The sequence below is a fragment of the Pectinophora gossypiella genome, chromosome Z, assembly GCF_024362695.1.
Source record: "Pectinophora gossypiella chromosome Z, ilPecGoss1.1, whole genome shotgun sequence".
Classification (NCBI taxonomy): domain Eukaryota; kingdom Metazoa; phylum Arthropoda; class Insecta; order Lepidoptera; family Gelechiidae; genus Pectinophora; species Pectinophora gossypiella.
The window spans coordinates 7,757,550-7,780,248 of NC_065433.1; the positions used below are offsets into that span (position 1 = coordinate 7,757,550).

Sequence of the window (22,699 nt, forward strand, 5' to 3'; positions counted from 1 at the left end):
CATGAGACTGGAGATGAGAATATTATTATATAGAAAATTTAAATATAATATATATATAACAATTTTGGTTTTTAAATATTTCTGTACCTTTTCCAATCAGAGTTCGAGCCGTTGGACAGCAAGGGGGCAGCCCCCCAGTGGGGCAAGGCGGCCGAGCTGCCGATCTACCCCACAACTCCCATGGAGATCTTGCTGTTGGCAATCCTCTGCACCATCAGCGTCGCTGTCATCGCGTACATGATGGTGGTTCTCTACAGGTACACTCTTATAACTTGTTTCATTACTTGCTTATAAAATGTTTGATAACAAAACCGCTGGATTCATTCCGGATACAGAACTTCTAGATCAATCAAGAAAGTGACCTACCTAATTTTCCTGCTTTTACGAGTGCACTGCTTCCGAAACTCTACAACCCCCACTATTTCCCCACTTTCTTGTTATTCGAATTCGATGATTTGGGTAATAATAATAACTTACTGGTACATATGATTTAATTTTCTGACATCGGCACTATACGGACTTTCTACGATTTTACTACCTTTGTTTACGTTTTTCATTTCATATTCCATTAAAATAGAGTGTATGCCCCATGTATGTTCAGCGATTATTTACGGTCTAGGAAGATGACCCATTTTGTACCTTTGTCAATAATGGCTCCGATTCCTGCAGACACCTCCTAATTTTACTTTAAGTTATACCTGTCATTTTCTTACCCGCCGAAAAAGAAAGGGACGGATGAATGACAGCTCTTAATTTTAGGAAGAATGAGTGAATGAATGAATAACCCGTGCAAATCAAAAAGGTATCTCGCTGGTATGCAAACCGTTTGACGTGTATTGTCAACATAATTCTGTTGGGTTATTGGCCAATGTATAATTTTTAGATGGTTGTTTTATATTTGTGCTTAAAATTGACGTGTGTTCTATAAATTTTATGCTTGTCGATTACCCGTTCCTTTCCTTTTCGGCAGATAAGAAAATGACAAATATAACTTAAAATTAGATGGTGTTTACAGGAATTAGCACCATTTTCTACCTTACTTCAGAAATCATTATTTTGTCGCTATCTCCTTTATAAATCTTTTATTTTACTTCATACCTTTTTCTAAGGAAGTGGACCACTAGCTGAAAACCATCCTAAATGCTTTAAGAAGCGTCCTAAAAAAAGTACCCTTAAATACGAGGGAAAAACGAACTTATTGGCCCTCAAAGATTGCAAGACAGACAGATTTGAAAGAAAATTTGTCATTCTCATACATTGTAGCTGCTTTTTTTTAACGTTCTTAAATGTGCTCAATAAAAAATAAACCACTTGATATCAATTATGGTCTGAATCATCCCTCAAAGTTTTCGTTACGATGTCACTAACACCTGTGTACATACTCTTTTCTGTAACAGGTGCGTGTGCTCACGACATTATGCGGAGTGGCGCGCGTCGTGGAATGATGACGAAGAGTATAGGAAGATCATCGCCAAGCAACCCGCGGTGCAGGTATGGAGATAACTTGTCTTCATTATTTCACGTATTGTAAGCTCAGCGCTTATTCGCCCATTCGGCGTCGGTCAAAGGGCAGATTTATAAGACGATCATAAGACCTGCAGTCGAATGCTCTACCTTCACGATCTGGTGAAAGTCGCGGGAAGCCGCTGGATGCGGGCAGCGCGGGACCGATCGTCGTGGAGATCCTTGGGGGAGGCTTATGCCCGGCAGTGGGCATCATACGGCTGATGATGATGATAAGACCTGTGGTGCTGTATGGTTCCGAGTGTTGGTTGGTGCGACAAAGGAGATGGGTGAAAGAAAAGTACATGTGGGAGAGATGCGAATGTTAAGATGAATGTGTGGTGTGACCAGAAAGGACAAGATTAGAAATGAATATACAGGGTTTTAGTGACATCGTAACGAATACCGAGGGGGATGATTCAGACCATGATTCTGAGTTAATATCAAGTGGTATTTTCCGTCGCAAAATTCACGATTTTTGTTTAGTTTTTTTAAATTATTTTCAAATCTATACTGTACGAAGCCACTAACAATGCCGTAAGCGTGGCCAATTATTGGTCAGAAAAAAATTACTTTCGATCGCCATCGACTCGCAAAGAAGAAGAAGTGGAATAACCCTCTCAACATTCGTAACGATGTCACTTACACCTCGTACAAGTACATGCAGGTGGCCATACAAGTAGGTATGGGTGTCAGTGACACCGTAACAAATACTGAGGGGGATGGTTCGGACCATGGAAAGGAAATTCCACTTGAGCTGATATCAAGTGGAATTTCCTGTCCGAAAATTAATGAAAATTTTTGTGTTTTTTCAAATTATTTTCTGTTCCATGCTCTTGCGACGGAAAATTCCACTTGATATCAACTCAAAATCATGGTCTGAAGCATCCCTCTTAGTTTTCGTTACGATATCACTAACACCCTATATAACAGAGTTAGTGATAAATTGAAAAGCAACAGGTTGGCATGATATGGAGATGTAATGAGGAAGGATGAAAGGTATATAACGAGGAAAGTTATGGGTATGAATGTGGATAAAGTGACGACTGACAGAAATGAATGGAAGAGGAATACATGTTGTGCCTACCGCACCTAGAGTGAGATAAGGGCAGGAGGCGTCAGCGATCAGTCGACGCTCAACACAACACGTCACATGACTCAGTTGATGAATTGAGATTTGCCGTCAACCTCTTTCCGCGAAGGTCGATGTGCATTATTTTCCGAGTACCTATTCGCGCACTTTTTTATTTGTATTTATAGCAGACGAAAAAGCGGAGCTATGGAAACTGACAACTGGCTGAGGCAGCCGCGCGTTTACTGTGAACGGGACTATTAACAACCAACTTGATTTTTTTATTACTGTTCCAGTTAGTAATGGAAGCGGTCCCGTTGGTGGTGGCGGGTCACAGCCAGGAAGTGGAATGTCTGGTGACGGACGGTGAGAAGGTGGTCAGCTCCTGTCTACAAGGGAACATCAAAGTATGGGACTCGCAGAACGGTGATATCATCACCAACATCGATCGTGGCGCGTAAGTTTTCTACACTTATTGTATGTATTTTATACTAGCGGCCGCCCGCGACATAAGACGATAAGGCAAAACGGTCATTATAACGTGCCACTAGTTTAGAACGTTTATTTTACGTTTAGTTCAATATGTCCACAATGTCGTGTGCATTAAACAGTACAAATAGTAACTATCAATGGATTTGTTCCAGATTTTTCAAGTTGCAAAAAGATCTCTATGAGAAGTTTAATGCCAAGAAAACAACCGCGACATACGACACGATTGAAGGTAAGTTTTTTGCTCATTTCCATCGTTACGTAAGATAGATAAGAAAGTAAGAGAGATTACTGTGAAAGGATAATGAATGAGGATTCGGTTGTTTATGGTACGAATTTAAAAAGTGTTGTCTATGATAATTGGGGTCGGAGTGTAAAGGTGCATTGGTTTTATGTAAAAAGGAGGAAATAAAAGGAGTGAAAAGAAATTAAATAAAATATCCCTTTTAATTCTCTTCATACAGAAGAAATCTAATTATTTTTAGCGATAAAACGTTAGTCAATTAGTTACTGCGCAATGGAAGTATTATTATATATTTTGTCAATCGAATCGTAGCCAACACTTGAAAATAATACAAAAAATGCGCCACCACTATTACGTAGTACTAATGTATTCAGTAGTAAAAGAATCTCACAAAAATTCACCACATAACTTGTCTAATTTTTATACCTTTTTTACAGTGCGCCCAACACCAGAACACGTTCCAAAGACCACTGAGGTGATGTATTTATATTTAATTCTATTGCTATAAAAATACTTTTCATTCACTTATTTGTAATTATTAGCGTGACTTGTAACTGCATCTGTCTGTATTATGTAGTGGGTACTCATAATGAATGTGTATTTTCAGATTGTGCCCAGGCTTCGCAAAGGTCTGAGCAGCCACCTTAGTGGTCTGCGCTTCCGGTCCGCTGTTCGCGACTCGCCCCCCCATCTTTCCGCTGCTGATATCACTAAATACAACTTTACAAGAAACTACAGGTGAGCTTGACGTGTGAAATACAATGAAAAACTCCATTAGGATATTTTATTATATTAGACTTCGTAACAAAACAAACTTTATAGTAACTATAAACAGCTTACTAAAATACCTTATATTATGTTTCAGAGATCTGTACTGCAACGATCAAACCGAAGATTTGTTTAACTTGTATGAGGCTAAAGAGAATGTGGATTCGAGTAACTTTAATATAAATAGGAAAGATTTAAGTGCAACTAGTATTAAGGACAGTGAAGTTTGTGATACAAGTGTTATGTATTTAAACTCTCGTGAGGATGATGCGAATAGTGTAAATAGTCGTAATCCTAGGCTGACTAATGGCAACTGTGGGAATGAGGATAGAGAAGACTCAGTGACTAATTTGAACTGGAAAGGGAAATCGATAAGAGAATCTCCCGTGTGGTGTATGGACTTTTGTAACGACTTAGTTATATTGGGCTGTGCTGACGGTAGACTCGAGTTCTGGGAGGCAACATCTGGGAAATTGATGGTGAGTTTTACAGCAATATTAAACTTTGTTACATACCATCTTTTTGTATTTAATTTGAAGAGACACTAGTGTGTGTTTTGCTTTCATTTCATCACTTTATGATAGACGTTTGATAGTGTATTTAAAACTTACACAGCTGATAGTGGTACCGCAATCAGTAGTTTACGCAAACTGGATGACAGCGACGGCTGCTCGCGCCATCCAGTTTGCGGCCAGTGGTGAAACATCAAATATTGTATGAATATGTTCAGTGCCTGTGGTGGAGCGTGGAGAGCCGCGGGGGCGGCGCGGGTGCGGCGGGAGTGACGCACGTGCGCGCATTAGCGGGCGCGCGGCGAGTGTGCGCAGCCTCGCTCGCCGGACACCTCACACTGGTGCGCGTCGACGCGTACAACCCCGCCTCCGGTGCACATGTCGACTGGCGATTCAGCACTGCACACCGGCGAAGTAAGATCAGTTTATTTTATTACAAGCTTTTTTTCAACTCCCCCGGTTGATTAAGAGGAGGTATGTACCTAATGCCCAGCGTAGGACGTAGCTGTTTCCGAAACTGTTCACTGCTGCATTGGAGGATATTTTTAAGCTTCTGGACTGGAAAGGATTTGGCATCAACATCAACGGCGAGTACCTGACGTACTTTCGATTTGCCGATGATATAGTCCTAATGGCTGAGACCCTGGAAGACCTGAACACCATGCTCGAGCATCTCAGTAACGCATCCCAACGAGTGGGTCGTAGCACGAACATGGCAAAGACAAAAATTATGTCCAACGACCATGTCGCACCCACTCCAGTTCAGGTCGGGAACGCTGAGCGTCGTCCGACACGTGGTCCAGTATGGCGACCACGTGTCGGACGACGCTCAGTGGGTAGGCCCGCTACAAGGTGGACCGACGATCTGGTGAAGGTCGCGAGAAGCCGCTGGATGCGGGCAGCGCGGGACCGATCGTCGTGGAGATCCTTGGGGGAGGCCTATGCCCAGCAGTGGGCGTCGTACGGCTGATGATGATGATGAGTTTGTGAGACTAAGAAGACTAAGCAACTTTCATCATGGCGCGGTTGCAAATCATGTGATTTACGATTCATGGTAAGGTTTCCAGCGTTCGACAAAAATATAACATAGTTTAGCATCACGCATGTATCCCCAGTGTAGGGGTAGGCAGAGGTGTGCGTGCCTCCGGTGTGTGGGTGGCAGACCACACATGTCGAAAAAGTTCGACTTGTAACCATTTCTTCACGACGTCATAATTTATTATTTCACAAGCTTCGTAAACTTTCAGCCATGACCATAGTTGCCCAATTGGGAGAACACTTGTCTTATGGCTTTGCGATATTATGACTTCTTAGTATGTACGTTGAAATCGAATATTCCAAAAGGTTTTCGAAATACGCGACCTTCTGTTTTATTGCTTTTTTTTTTCAAATAGCATTTTACTTACTTCGATTATATTTTATTTAATTTTAAACAACAATATTCATCTACTAATTAATCTTATTAATGAAGTTCTGTATAACCCGCCAGAATTACGTTACGTACAGCCGGATTTTATTCGCCTGGATTAATAATTTATTTTAAGATTAACAGTTGTCAATACCCGACCTGCTCTATTTCGGAGTATTAGAAAATTACCGATATGACTTAAAATAAAATTAAGAGCTGTCTGCACGAATCGGGGCCAGTATGGAGAACTGTCAAAATTTAGGAACACTCAATATTGTGTTTTTATCCTCGTTAGTTTTAAAATACATGTTCTTTTGTCGTGGCGCGTGTTACTATTTTAAACCTAGTTTATATTTAGTCTTCATTTTATAATAAAGCCGGCAATGTTTCTCTCTTTCGTATGTCATGGTGATGCGATACTTGTAGGCTCTTAACTTTATCGGTCATTACAGTTTTAGCACAACACAACATTTGTGCTGTGTTGTCATTGTAAATAATTATTGTACGTGTTACAGCTCACAAAAGAACTGGATCAGCGGGCTCCCTGCGGAGCGCACATGGCATGGATGATGAAAGTCGGGCCAGGTTGAGCTTCTCCTATGACACCGAATTAAGCGATGGAGAAGGTACGTTCTAATATTGTTTTGCGACTTTTTTTTCATGGGGGGATGCTCTCATGCATCTCTCTAGACCTATGTCCATGTCAGACTGACTCGGATAGCCTATGGACTTAAATCCTCTCACTCTCTAGGTTTCACAGCCAAGTGCCTCTCCATTCCATTCTGCTTATCATCCAAGACATGTCATAGAAATCGGCTGAGGTAGACTGTCGGTCTAGATAAGCAGCTGGACGCTTTCTATAATCTTCAATCCAGCATAGAAGCAAAATGTGCCGTCATTGGACTGAAATAATAAAGCGAAGTTAAATTAGGAGTAACAATAAGTCAATAAGACCGATGTAGTGTCTTGGCCTTAAGTGACGATAAGTAATGACCGCAAATTTATTGACAGAGGTAGTGTGCGCACGCATCGCGCAATGTCGACCACACCAGCAGCCCATCACGGAAATGCACTGTGAAGGTGGCCGTGTGCTTACTGGTGGACAGGACCATGTGCTTAAGGTAACCTCTTCTTTTATACTGTTTTTTTTTTTCATAAAAGATCTGTCTTTAATTGGAATTTATATTTTTGATACATGTCTTAATTTTGGCAGGTATTTTCAAGTTCGGATTTAAACCCTCTATTTACACTTCACGGTCACTGTGGACCCATCACCAGCTGCTTTATCGACCACGCCAACCCCACCATCGGTGGTAGCGGCTCGCAAGACGGACTGTTATGTGTCTGGGATCTACACACAGGTAAATTAGCTAACAAGACAAGCATGCAGATTACATTCCGAACACTAAAATGAAATTCAAATTAATTGGTTTTGTTATTTAATACCTCCTTAAATTAAAGCGACTAAAACATCAATAAAACAATTTCAAAATACGACAACATAGAGATAATGTACAAAAAGTTGCTTGTTAAAAATGAAATAATATATTTATTTGCATTGCCATGCTTGCGAACGGTTAATTTTTGTTTTCGTTCAATTGATACAAATGTCGTGTGCGTCAAGCTAGCGGCCTCAAAAAAAAAATGGGCACGAAAAAATAATTTGACCATACCAAAAAATAGTACTCTTATTGAAAAAAAATAGTACCTGTTGTAAAAAAATTAGTACCATCACGGTTCTGGATTTATAGCCATGTTTTATTGCACTTGCTAGCTTGACGGTGAGCGAAATTTGGCGAGAGTTAACGACAAGGTCTTTCGCTTTGATTTAAACGCCAAAAAATAGTACCGAAATAGTACTCACCCCCTGCAAAATACCGAAAGTAGTACTTCAACGGTTCCAAAGTTATAAAGGCAGTTCTTTGATCCCGCTAGCTTGACGTTTTGAAAATACCTATTATCTGGGGAACGCTTGCATACTTCAGTATGTAACTAATGTCAATAAACTCGTATGAAATAGTACTCCCTACCATCATAATTTTGATCCAATTCTCTTTGTAGAAATGTTAAAAAATCATCATAACCTATGCCATACATTTGTTGTTGATACAGTCACGTAGACAATTACATAACCTCACAATTTATTCGTAAGTATTGCCATTTTGGAGGTCTACCCTACCATTTCTTTGCACTTCAGTGCTGCTATTACAAAAAATTCCTATTGCATACACCCATATGCACTAATTTTAATAGAAAATGGCTGCATGGGTCTAGTTCTTATCGAAAACAATCTGTGATTTTAATACATCATAATACATTTTTAATCTGCTGTTTTATTTTATAATTTATACCTTCATGTTGAATTTGTTACGGATCGAAGTGTTTGTTAATAAACAATTTGTAGAATAACTCAAAAAGTTTCAACAATGATATTACTTTCATCTGACAACCCTGGCACTTCACCAATTTTTACCCAAAAATGGGGAAAAATACTAAAATCTGACAACATTCTTGACCATGTGTAATAATTTTGTTCGCGACTGTACTTGTCTTGATAAATGTATGACATAGGTTATAATGACTTTTTGACATATTTCTACAAAGAGAATCGGGTCCAAATTATGATGGTAGGGAGTACTATTTCATACGAGTTTATTGACATTAGTTACAAACTGAAGTATGCAAGCATTCCCCAGATAATAGGTATTTTCAAAACGTCAAGCTAGCGGGATCAAAGAACTGCCTTTATAACTTTGGAACCGTTGAAGTACTACTTTCGGTATTTTGCAGGGGGTGAGTACTATTTCGGTACTATTTTTTGGCGTTTAAATCAAAGCGAAAGACCTTGTCGTTAACTCTCGCCAAATTTCGCTCACCGTCAAGCTAGCAAGTGCAATAAAACATGGCTATAAATCCAGAACCGTGATGGTACTAATTTTTTTACAACAGGTACTATTTTTTTCAATAAGAGTACTATTTTTTGGTATGGTCAAATTATTTTTTCGTGCCCATTTTTTTTTTGAGGCCGCTAGCTTGACGCACACACAAATGTCTTAAAATACGATTGTACATATGTTACAGGGGCGTGTTTATATAGTATGCAAGCTCATGACGGCGCAGTCACGTCACTCGCATACACCGCTTCCTATGTTGTGTCTGCCGGTGCCGATGAAAGACTTTGCATTTGGGATCGCTTTCAAGGGCACATGCTTAACTCTATACACATAGTGAGTATTGACATTAACACATTATCAGGGATAACATTTACACAAATCATAGAGCTACAATTTATAATTAAAAACGGATAACTTTGATCAAATAAAAAGTAACCAATATTCGCTAGTCTAGCGATAAAAGCGGGCATGAAAATACAATATAAATTACGGTAAATTGCCGACTTTTATCACTGTTTAAAAGAAACTATAAGGATAATAAAAACTAGAAGCTCAAACGTAGACGGGCAGCACTGTTGAGTGTTCCTAAACTTTGACAGTTCTCCATACTGTCCAGCCAAAATTCGTGATAAATTGCTATAAACTGTGGAGTTACGTGGAGTGTATCCCGTCTGAAGGATGAGAATAACGCTGCGCATAGGGTTTATTGTGGAAATTTAACCAATATGTTTGTTTACTCAAATAGTATGAAAAACTGTCAATAAGAATACTCAACAGTAGCGACACCTGATGGGAGAAATAGGCAGATTTTATCCCCATTGCCACAAAATTGTAAAACATCCACAAACTGAAACAAGACAAGCAAGCTTTTGAAACGACACATTTCGGTAACGACATTCGTGCAAACAGTAGCAGTCAGTTGTTTGTTTAAGTTTGTTTAATTCGCATATTGTATACAGGGCTTGAACTACATGAGCCGTATGCTGCCTTTGACACACACGCTGCTGGTAATGGGGGACCGCAGTGGTCTCACCGTGTACGACCTCAGCAGCGGTGACGTTATTCGACGGGTGCTACTGGGTAAATACCACTTTATTAGACTTTGATTTTGACACTCATATAATGGGATATTTCGTTTTATTTATATTCGTTAACCGGAAAGAAAGCAAAATATAAATATAAAATTAACTTTCCAGGACAGACGGACGGCTGCATCTTCGTGAGGCAGATACTGCCTCTGAAAGACGCAATAGTGTGCGACTACGCGAACCAATTGCGTATCGTACGCTTCCCGCTTGTGTCGCGGCTCTGTGATATGAAGAGTGAATAAACATTACACCGAATATACTTATATCACAATCAGGCGTTGCCTCCTAATTATGACGGACTGGAAACGATAGACTTTAATTGTGTCTTAAATTATTCATCAAAAAAGTTATATAGTAAGCATAAAATTATATTTATAAGCGTAAAATCACTGTTGATTGTTTTTGTTATATATTTTGTTGCTCTGGTAAAGGGATCAACATTTCAGTAATACAGTTAATTGAAATAAATGTAAATTTGTTAATTCCAAGATGCACTGCTGCTATATAATTAATACATAATATAAAATAGTCCTACTACTGGCTTCCCAATCAACAGGGGGATTATAATAAAAGATATATTTGACGAACTGTGATGACTGATGAGCTGAAGAGAGGAGATTTAATAAGGCGGACGGACTTCAGTAATCAGTTTAAAACAAGAATAATATTAGAATTAACGGAAAATTGATTAATAAACCTGTGGCAAATATAGTTTACAACGGGGTATTTTTTATAAAATTTTTACTCATTTTATTTTCTAGTCTGAGCCATAATTGACAATTAAAAATTTTAACATTTACGTTGAATTCTCTTGATTATTATTATACATATATTTGGACAATCGAAGACGCTTGTAAATTTGTAGTATTTATCTCACCGTTGCTGAATTGAACGGCCGGCGTCTCAATTGCGCGAAAATAATTGGATCAATTTATCATAAACAGCCCACTTGTACTCGATTCCATTCAGGTATTGTATGGATTATATCACAATGACCCATACTCATTGTGCAAAAGAGAATCATTTCGACTTATTCATACAGGGACTCTGACGAACTACTACAAAATTATTAATGCCTATACTATTAATGCCTATAATATTAATGCCTATACAACTGGCAAACTGACTACTGAGCTCAAAACGAATACCCATGTTACCGTTAGTATGAAAATGATCGCTAATTACCCTTTTTTAGTTCGTTAACTTATTTTATTTAGTATAAAATACACTGCGGTTGAAACAATGGTATTGTTGTGAATATTATTGTTTTTAAGAATACTTGGGATTACAATCCATTAAATATTATGGTTTGATTCAGTAGCATATTCGTAAGATGTGTGTATATAGTACCTATTAACTTTATATTTTCTAAAATATATGCAATTCAAGAAAGATACTTGTCAAATCTACTTTTGTTATTATAATATCATCTTTGCCACCAGAATATGTCGGTGACCGAGAGTGCCTTCCGTATATTTATTACGAAAAGTAGTTTCAGAAAATGATCATATCATAATATATTTATTCTCAGGATATTGTTGATAACTTAACGTGCTATATACATATTCACCCGCAATCCGACTGTCACAGGTATATTTTTACAATCTGATTTAAGTTTATCCTTACTGTGTATTATACTTTCTTTGTTCCTACCTATTGTTGAATAGTTAAAAATATAGTTTCCGTCAAAGGTGTGATTCTGAAGCACGCTGCCGACGGTAGCTATGAAGGCACGTGTGTGTCAGGATGGTGTGAGAGATGTCTGAATAGTCACGAAATGTTTACGTAATAACTGTACCTGCACTGTACTAAACTGTACCTATGCTCATGAAAACTGTACCTCAAGCAATTCAATATTAAATAGATAGTGAAATATGCACGCCATCCTGACGTCAGCTTGGCGCGCATAGTCGGATATCGCCCAAACGTGTGGGAACTATGTTCTGAAACATGCTTCAATAAACTGTACCTCATAAAACTGCCAATGAAAAAAAAATATATTCGCACTTGATATCTATAAAATCAAAATATTTTTTTTTCTATTTATTTTTATCTATATATTCATAACTAGATTTCGCGTGGTTCGTATTAGTTCGAAGCTTTGTATGGCGGCCATCTTGTTTTTTGCCGGCGAAAGAATTTGACCAAGACTCGAATATGTCTCGTGAAATCCAAAAAGTTCTAGGTGCTATAGTTTTGCCAGGCCGTAGGGTGTCTCCCTGACGCGGAGCAATTTTCAAAGATGACGTTCCGATCACACCCCTATACATCATTTTTACACCCGAGACATTTTCGGGAAAAACAAAACTTTGTATGGCGGCCATCTTATTTTTTCGCCATTGTTTTTTTTTCACCGACCATTAAATTCGACCAAGATTTAAATAAGTTTCGTAAAAACAAAAAAGTTCCAGGTTCGATAGTATAGTCAGGCCGTAAGGTGTCTCCCTGATGCGGAGCAGTTTTCGAAGATCAACAAGTATTTCCATATTCAACATGACGTTTCGATCACATTCCTCTTACACATCATTTTTACCCCCGACGCATTTTCTAGAAAAATAAAATTTTGTATGGCGGCCATCTTGTTTTTCCGCCACTTTGGTTATTTTTCACCGGCGATTGGATTTGACCAAAATTTGAATAGGTTTTGCGAAAAAAAATTGATCCAGGTATAATAGTTGCGCCAGACTGTAGGGTGTCTCCCTGATGCGGAGCAGTTTTCCAAGATCTGGAAGTTTTCCCATACTCACCGGGTGGTCCCGATCACATCCCCTATACATCATTTTCATCCCCCGACGCTCCTTCTGGGAGAACAATTATGTCAGTGAGTGAGTGAGTGAGTCAGTCAGTCAGTCAGTGGGTTTGTAGCTATATATAGTTCCCACACGTTTGGGCGATATCCGACTATGCGCGCCAAGCTGACGTCAGGATGGCGTGCTTGAGGTACAGTTTTCATGAGCATAGGTACAGTTATTACGTACACATTTCGTGACTATTCAGACATCTCTCACACCATCGTGACACACATGAAGGCACTATACTATCAGTGTACAGAAGTGCGAGACCGATTTTGACAATATACGTCAGTTGATGCGCCCTCGCGACCCGTGCATGCACCCACTGGCTTCACCCTCCAGTGGGTGTATGAGTAAGTCCTGTTTACCCGTGTACCCACTGCGTCAATAAATATCGATTCTTTTAATCGATAATATTAAAATTAAAATAATATGTACGATAAGCCAATTGTTTATTAAAACTGACCAAAGGAGACTTGGATTACATTCCAACAGTTTCAACCTCTTTACATAGCATTGTACCTATTTATTCTATATAACAGTGGGTACACTGGTAAACAGGAATTACCCATACACACACCGGTGGGTGAAGCCAGTGAGTGCACGGGTCGCGAGGGAGATGATGCCGGCTGTTGCATTTGGCAATTAATGCCGATGTAGCACAGTAAATGTGCTTATATATTTACTATGCCAGTAGTGTCATCGCTGGCCATCGTACATAGATTCCGAATCCGAACTAGCCTGAAGTAAAAGTGGAAATCCGTAATATCTGCCTATTTCAGTGTGAAGTTAGCGTGATCTTATGCATGTGTTGTATTAGCGTTGCCACACTATCGATAGTTTGACATTGAGATTGATTACATGCAAGTTTTCATACTGATCATCAGTGCCGTCGTGTTCGGCAGCCGCTGCCGTCGGCCACGTACATCGCACTCGCACCTGAAGACTACTAAATAGTGCATTCGTTATTGAAATGCAATACTATCGATAGTATTGCTGTATGACAGTAGTATCGAACAACCCGAGCTATCGACAGCATTGACGTATTAATATGATCGATACTATAGAAAATATTCGAGGCTAACTATAATAGTCAAACTAACGACAGTGTGGCAACACTAATAAACTGCTGTTAAATGTATACGACGGCTTTGACACCAGGCGACATCGGTCGTCAGCGAGGTGCCGCGGAATCGCACACCACAAGTAGGAGCGGGTCAGAAGCCTTCGTTCTCACCGAGGCAGATTCAACACAGGTCCGCATTACTTTCAAAATTTGACCATCTGATTCAAAATGGCAATTTCTAATAATATCTAAGGCGCACATAGCTATACTAGCCATTTATACAATAATAGTAAATACTTGGACTAACATTAATGAATAATCTTTAAACAACTATATAAATCTACTAAGGGAACGAATAATGTCCATCATTAAATAAAGGCAAAGAAACACTGTATTTAATTACATACTTTTTTTATTACACTTTCCGTTTTACTTTATGAAATCTCCCTAGCGTTATCCCGTTTTCTCGGCAATGTGGGTTTCCTCACGATGTTTTCCTTCAATGTGTCTACACTCAGCGGGATCCCCTGTCTGGGAGACATAAGAGTGATGCAGAGAATTAAATCTGGATTTGTTCTACTGAATTATGCTGAAAATAGAATTTGTTCCATTAAAAAAACGGAAATACAAGTTTTCTAACCGACCTCCAGCCAGCGGGATATTTACCAAAGTTAAGTCTGATGAAGTATAAATTGGTATTAACTTTTAGATCTGTATTTATTCTGTTCAACAAAACAAAAAAATACTTCTGACATCCTTACTTCAGCTACAATCAAGCTGCAATGAAACCTCCAGTCAGCGGACTTTTTCTCTCAATGACATTCTTGTCATTGAGATCTTGTGTTCTAAATTAATAAAAATTTAACTATTTACGACTATAATTTCACTTAAATTACCTATTCAAACAACGAAAATAAAAAATAATAATAAATAATGCAAATGTTCTTTACGCAAATGTGATTAACACAATATCACTAACGGGATTTGTATTGCTAATAAACTACCTTACTCCTAAACAGCTTCAATTTGTACCTGATACATAGTTTTTTTTTTTATATTCTACCCACATAATGGCCCCGATTCCTGCAAACACCGCCTAATTTTATTTTAAGTTATATCCGTCATTTTCATATCCGTCGAAAAGGAAAGGGACGGATGATTCACAGCTCTTAATTTTAGGAAGAATGAGTAAATGAATGTGTCGGATTATTGACTGATGTAAAATTTTTAGACGGTTGGTTTAGATTTGTGCTTAAAATTGACGTGTGTTCCATAAATTTTATGCTTGTAAATTACCCGTCCCTTTCCTTTTCGGCGGATAAGAAAATGACAGATATAACTTAAAATAAAATTAGATGGTATTTACAGGAATTAGCACCAATATCTTTCAAATTCTATACTTTTTAATTAAGCACTAGATGTACGATTAGGTAATTTAAGTGAAATTATAGTCGTAAATAGTTCAATTTTTATTTAGTGTAAAAGTTACAAAAGAATGTCATTGAGAGAAAAAGTCCGCTGACTGGAGGTTTCATTGCAGCTTGATTGTAGCTGAAGTAAGGATATCAGAAGTATTTTTTTTTGTTTTGTTGAACAGAATACAGATCTAAAAGTTATTACCAATTTTTACTTCATCAGACTTTACTTAACTTTGATAAATATCCCGCTGGCTGGAGGTCGGTTAGAAAACTTTGTATTTCCGTTTTTTTAACGGAACAAATTCTGTTTTCAGCATAATTCAGTAAAACAAATCCAGATCTAATTCTCTGCATCACTCTTATGTCTCCCAGACAGGGGATCTCGCTGAGTGTAGACACATTTTCCTTCACTGCTGGGTACGTGACAATCATTTTTATGATCCATCAAAATACATAGAAAAATACCTTGTCCCGAATTGTTGTTAGTTAAGTTTTACGAATGAGTAAAGAACTATGCTAAGCGAAGTTGTCAAATTGTTTTGAGTTTCACCATGGAACATTCGATACTATTATCTGGATATTACGAAAAATATGTAAAATAAATTATCGAAGTGTAAATGTTAAAAGCATTAGTAGCAGTTTCTTGGGGAGCCACATCACAAGTATTGCAATTGCAAAACTACACTGTATAACACCTTCGCTAAAAGTAGTATGTACGGGTGAGATAAAATTTAGATGTTTGTATCGCCAAATGCCCAGGCAAAGACTCTTCCATCACGTAATACCTCTTATGATCACAAGAAGCGCGGAGCAATATTTTTTTTGCTTCGACGCAGTTCTGCGTTACAACCGCGTTAGTACGATGGCAATAGACAAATATTACATAACACTTGGCGGGCGAGGAAACAGGCGTGGCGCTGTTTTATTTATAAGGTAATACAGTTGGTAAGAAAAAGTTCTGCCTTAATAGGCAGGGATGTTTGAAATCGAGTTGAGACGGTAGCAAATGTCCGGGTTATAGCAAGAGCCCTTATTACTTTCATGGTATCCCCAGTAGAAAATAAAAGTACCTTGTTATAAACAAAAGTGTTAGTCTCACGTAAACACATTTTTTGCCACGGATTACCTATAAAACTGCGAGAATATTAAACTGACTGCATATCATACCCACTTGTACAACTGAAACTTAATTTTCTAACGAGGTTAACAGAAAAATCACCGATTAATTAACGATTATAGTAATAGGATTTTATTACGAATGATTGGAGTAAATAAATCAAAGAACGGACGATTGGTGTATTTCAATAAATCTTGCCGTAAGTCCTTAAACATTAAAAAAAAACAACTGCATAAACTGGCTGGGACTCCCAGTAGAACTCGGGAGACCATTTTTCCAATTCTTCTTTTATTAACAATGAATAATGTCTATTTAAAAATGTTTAAAAGTACCTAAGTATCGATTACTTATCATAATATTCGTTATTTGCATCACATTACTATTGTTATAATTATTTTATATGCTTGGAATTCATTTGTTAAAAAGGACAGAAATTGGTTTTTATATATAATTATATGCAAGGTACAATTATAATGCAGACAGTTATAATACAGTCTAAATATTTAAATGCAACAAATAAAAATTACAAAGGGTTAGTTCTCCATCAATTTCTGTCCGGTCTAACGTATTCCGTCAACATGAAAACGGCCCTAAAACGTGTGCGTCAAGCTAGCGGCCTCAAAAAAAAAATGGGCACGAAAAAATAATTTGACCATACCAAAAAATAGTACTCTTATTGAAAAAAATAGTACCTGTTGTAAAAAAATTAGTACCATCACGGTTCTGGATTTATAGCCATGTTTTATTGCACTTGCTAGCTTGACGGTGAGCGAAATTTGGCGAGAGTTAACGACAAGGTCTTTCGCTTTGATTTAAACGCCAAAAAATAGTACCGAAATAGTACTCACCCCCTGCAAAATACCGAAAGTAGTACTTCAACGGTTCCAAAGTTATAAAGGCAGTTCTTTGATCCCGCTAGCTTGACGTTTTGAAAATACCTATTATCTGGGGAACGCTTGCATACTTCAGTATGTAACTAATGTCAATAAACTCGTATGAAATAGTACTCCCTACCATCATAATTTTGATCCAATTCTCTTTGTAGAAATGTTAAAAAATCATCATAACCTATGCCATACATTTGTTGTTGATACAGTCACGTAGACAATTACATAACCTCACAATTTATTCGTAAGTATTGCCATTTTGGAGGTCTACCCTACCATTTCTTTGCACTTCAGTGCTGCTATTACAAAAAATTCCTATTGCATACACCCATATGCACTAATTTTAATAGAAAATGGCTGCATGGGTCTAGTTCTTATCGAAAACAATCTGTGATTTTAATACATCATAATACATTTTTAATCTGCTGTTTTATTTTATAATTTATACCTTCATGTTGAATTTGTTACGGATCGAAGTGTTTGTTAATAAACAATTTGTAGAATAACTCAAAAAGTTTCAACAATGATATTACTTTCATCTGACAACCCTGGCACTTCACCAATTTTTACCCAAAAATGGGGAAAAATACTAAAATCTGACAACATTCTTGACCATGTGTAATAATTTTGTTCGCGACTGTACTTGTCTTGATAAATGTATGACATAGGTTATAATGACTTTTTGACATATTTCTACAAAGAGAATCGGGTCCAAATTATGATGGTAGGGAGTACTATTTCATACGAGTTTATTGACATTAGTTACAAACTGAAGTATGCAAGCATTCCCCAGATAATAGGTATTTTCAAAACGTCAAGCTAGCGGGATCAAAGAACTGCCTTTATAACTTTGGAACCGTTGAAGTACTACTTTCGGTATTTTGCAGGGGGTGAGTACTATTTCGGTACTATTTTTTGGCGTTTAAATCAAAGCGAAAGACCTTGTCGTTAACTCTCGCCAAATTTCGCTCACCGTCAAGCTAGCAAGTGCAATAAAACATGGCTATAAATCCAGAACCGTGATGGTACTAATTTTTTTACAACAGGTACTATTTTTTTCAATAAGAGTACTATTTTTTGGTATGGTCAAATTATTTTTTCGTGCCCATTTTTTTTTTGAGGCCGCTAGCTTGACGCACACCCTAAAACTTACTTTATAAAACTGTATTTATTTGTTACGAATATTTCTAAATTTCTAAAATTATAAGTTATATTCCATAGCTTGTAAAGTAACTTGGATACATTGGCCCCGATTCCTGCAGACACCCCCTAATTTTAAGTTATACCTATCACTTTCTTATCCGCCGAAAAGGAATTTAAAGAGACGGGTAATCGACAGGCATAAAATTTATGGAACACACGTTAATTTAAGGCAGGAATTTAAAAAAAAAATCCTTCCAAATTTATATATTGGCCAGTAACCCGACTTAAGTTGATAGCACACTTCAAACAGGTTGCATACCAGCGAGACTCCTATTGTATTCGCCCGGGTTTTCATTCCTTTTAAAAATAATCTTTGTCCCTTTCCTTTTCGGTGGATAAGAAAACGACGGGTATAACTTAAAATAAAATTAGGAGTGTCTGCAGGAGTCGGGGCCATTGTATTGTTGTTCAGCAATAGTACATCCCTTAATTCCTGATTCACATTATTCCAGTAGTAAATCAAAAAGAGTTCAGCGATTGGAATGCGTTCGTTCTAGTGCAGATTCACATTATTCCAAAAACATTTCAGCGCTGGATTTAACCTTTCGAACGCCGGAACGCAGATCTCGACCAGACACCATGTAAAATCTATTGTGTCTGGTATCTCGGCATATGAGTTAATCGATGGACTGGAAGAATGTGAATCAGACATAAACGTATTATATCAGAATCACGGTCTGAATCACCCTGTTTTCAGGCGGTGTCACTAAAACCCGTACGTACCTGTACGGCTACCTATACTTACTTGCACGGGTAAGTGACCTCATTACGAACACTGAGGTCGATGATTTAGCTCACGACTCTTGAGTTAATATCAAGTGGAATTTTCCATCGCAAAAGTATGGAATAGAAAATCGTTTAAAAAACCACTTGATATTAACTCTGCATCATGAGCTAAATCATCCCTCTCAGTATTCGGTACGATGTCACTAACACCCTGTATAACTGTTTCAGTTTCAGAAGATATTGTTTTTACATATTATTGCTTTCCCTATAAAAGTGACATTTTCTGGGGAGCAACTGCAAATATTATATCCTTTTCTCTGAATTAGTGTTGAATAAAACTTCTTCCACATGTCAGGTAGCAGTTATATTTTCAGTGTGTTGATTAAACAGTGCGTATATGAAAAGGGAACTAACTACACACTCATTCATACACACGCCAGTGATACCAGCAAGATTTCATCAACGCTGCAGCACAGGTGGTACGAATACGGGTACTGCGCTGCAAGGTGTGGTTCAACCCTTAACATGATTTGAGTTAAACAGCCAACAGTCAGACAGCTGACTTAGGCTTTTTAGTGGCTATGTATAGGTACAATTTTTAATAAATGTGTGTGTAACAGGAAGTAGGAGTGGCATCCAATGAAGAAGGCTAACCAATCTTCGGTGTGCCCATAATACCTGCTTAACACAACAAGCTTTGAGGTTGGACAGGCAAAAACTCAGGTTGTTATTATAACACAAGACGTAGGGTCAAACTTGATGGGGAGGAAATACAAAATAGGATGTCCAAGAATACATGCGCTTAGGCCAGAATCTCCTTGCAAAATCGGCAAGGAAAAGAGATCGATGGTCGTTTCGAAAACGCGTGGAGGAGCTATTTCGTGAGTCTATGTTACGACGCTATGCATCAAGTCTCACCACGTTCGTAACAGTGCGACGTCGAACAGATTAGCAATATCGCCAGAGAGTACTATTTTATTAAGGACGGTGCACTTTAGACGCGTTTTTGTACGAATTAAATCAGTATTCGTAGGTACGTCTAAGAGTCGAATTCGTACAAGAATGAGTTAAAAGCTACTATTGTTCATACTTTTTATTCGTTTATGTGATATGATAACGCTAATCGATGCAACTCTGAATAGTGAGCGTCGGTCGCGTTGTCAGGTCAGGGCGCAAAGGTACAATTAATTCGATCAAGACTATAAGAATAGCTAGACAAACATTTAGGACACGTTTCGCGGTGTGAAAAAGGTCACCATGTTTTCGTAAAAGGCGCATAATCAATGTGTAAGACAAACATCTTGTTAAAAAATCTAGTCTTTTTGTACGTAATTGGTATTAGATTATAGCATACGGTTGTAAATAACATAGTTTTAAAAATATATACGTATTTGTGCGGTTGGTAGCTCGCTGGTGGTATACGAAGGTAAATAATCAACACTCTGAAATACTGAAAATAGTCGCATTAAATGCGTAAACATACTAGTATTTATGAGGATGAAATGTATCTTAATTGTTATACAAATCTATGTTACTATCATAGTGATAAAAAATAAAGACATTACAAATCTTGCAAATTCTACAACTTATCAAAACTATTAATACAATACAAATTATTTTTAAATGTTACGAATTTACAGCTTAGCTTAACACAAAGTTTATAATTTATATTATAACACATCCACCACACACACTCACTACTTGCTGTCATCCGAAAGCCATGGAACGACGGCTAGCTGCAAAGGAAATATATCATAAATTGTAGTTTACTCCAACGCCAATTACATAGTAATTTTCGCATGCTCATAGTAGCAATTAAAAGGATTATATATACAAAAGTCTACGGCATATTATCGCATATGATAAATACATAAAATAATTATATTTCCGCTTTATGGTATCTATATAAAATTATCAAATATATATATTATGCTAAGTACAAAATAATCACAATAAAAACAAATTCGCAATTTTATTATTCGCAAAGTTAACAGCATTTACTTTCGCTAAAAGGGTAGTCACTATCTAATCAATATTTTCTAAAAGTAAAACGGTTTCATTCTGTAAGATATTTTAACAGTCACATTTTAAACAAAGCTTCACTATAATTAAAGAAGTGCCGTGAAGCGGTCGCGAGAATAATGTTTTCTAATTAGATAGCAACCCCCTACTACCTTATATTGGTTGATGTAAGACTTAAGATACACAGCCAGGGGTCAAAAGTTTGACCCTCGCATACGATGCGGGAATGTAGTCGCTCAGCAGTCTGTAAAAAGTCTAACAGTTTTGATCAATTATTTCAATTACTTCACTTGCCTTCGTCTATTTGACTAGGCAGAAGTATTTTACCAAATATTGATATGGACGTACTTACTTTAATTAGGTCCTGAACAATAGTTTACATTTTACAAAATAAAATAAAAAAATAGGCTATATACTTCCCAATGCTGGGCACAGGGGCCTGCCTTCAGTCTACCGGAGGAGGTATGGAGCATATTCCACCACGCTGCGCCAGTGCGGGTCGGTAGAGACCCGCGCTAGTAGCCTGGGACACACGTCTTAACGTGCCTTCTTCCAAAGCAAGGACTATCTTACTTTTACGGACAACCAGGTGACTCGGCCTGCAATGTCCTAGCCAAACAAAGGACAGTCTCAATATGATTTTCGACAGTGTTCCCATTGAGGATCGATCCCGGACCTCCACTTACTGAGCCTAATGCTCTAAACAGTAGACCACGAAGGCTGTTTTACAATATATCGTCGCAAAAATCTCACGCCGAATCCCTAAACTTAAAGACATCTAATCCCTAGCTTTAAGACAACTTGTCATAGGTACAAAACACGAATACCTACTTAGCGTTATTTTTAGTTTGGTAGAAGTTTGGAATGATTACACTCAAATAATATCGAGATGGGAATGGATATATAGAATCCGCTTCAGCGTTTTCGAAAATACCTACATAAAGAATTCATCCGGCATTACATAAAATCAATCTCAAGATTGCAAGAGAAAGTGTTTCTAAAACTAAACCAGTGATTATATAAATTCGAACATGTGTGGATAACACAAACACGCCAAATATCAAAGACATTCAGTTGACAGCTTATCTTGCCACAGGATATTCAACTGGGTTGGACAACACATCAAAAAACAACTTGCAACCGATGCTCTTGTCGTTAAGTGTCCAAAAGATATTTAATTGTTATATAATGACAGGTAAGAAATACAGAACAAGCAAATATTGTAACAGTCACCACACATTCCGAGATGAACATAGTTGCTAGAGACGAACAGTAACAAATGACGACTGAGATACTAGCAGAACAAATAGATTAACGTGATAATGACAACATTTTAAGGTTTTATACTCTGCCACTTATTTAATCATTGTACGTAATCCCAACATGATGACATTTAATCCCGTCGTGTTTCACATTTCTCGGAATAAATTTGCATAGCTTCTTAAATAATTAAATACGTAAGACAAAAAATATTGAACGAACACTTCGTT

General features: G+C 37.6%; 1 protein-coding gene across 1 annotated transcript in view; it reads left to right on the forward strand.

The window, feature by feature from the left end:
- LOC126380499 (sterol regulatory element-binding protein cleavage-activating protein) overlaps positions 1–14,254 on the forward strand; it is a 28,340-nt gene extending 14,086 nt beyond the window's left edge. The window contains exons 9-22 of the mRNA XM_050029941.1: positions 101–257; positions 1,398–1,491; positions 2,872–3,032; positions 3,220–3,296; positions 3,746–3,783; positions 3,916–4,046; positions 4,174–4,555; positions 4,807–5,002; positions 6,512–6,622; positions 7,008–7,117; positions 7,210–7,357; positions 9,078–9,223; positions 9,850–9,970; positions 10,087–14,254. Coding sequence (XP_049885898.1) covers positions 101–257; positions 1,398–1,491; positions 2,872–3,032; positions 3,220–3,296; positions 3,746–3,783; positions 3,916–4,046; positions 4,174–4,555; positions 4,807–5,002; positions 6,512–6,622; positions 7,008–7,117; positions 7,210–7,357; positions 9,078–9,223; positions 9,850–9,970; positions 10,087–10,220 — 2,006 coding nt within the window. The 3' untranslated portion in view covers positions 10,221–14,254. The remainder of the gene's footprint in view (positions 1–100; positions 258–1,397; positions 1,492–2,871; positions 3,033–3,219; positions 3,297–3,745; positions 3,784–3,915; positions 4,047–4,173; positions 4,556–4,806; positions 5,003–6,511; positions 6,623–7,007; positions 7,118–7,209; positions 7,358–9,077; positions 9,224–9,849; positions 9,971–10,086) is intronic.
- Positions 14,255–22,699: the final 8,445 nt, after the last annotated feature.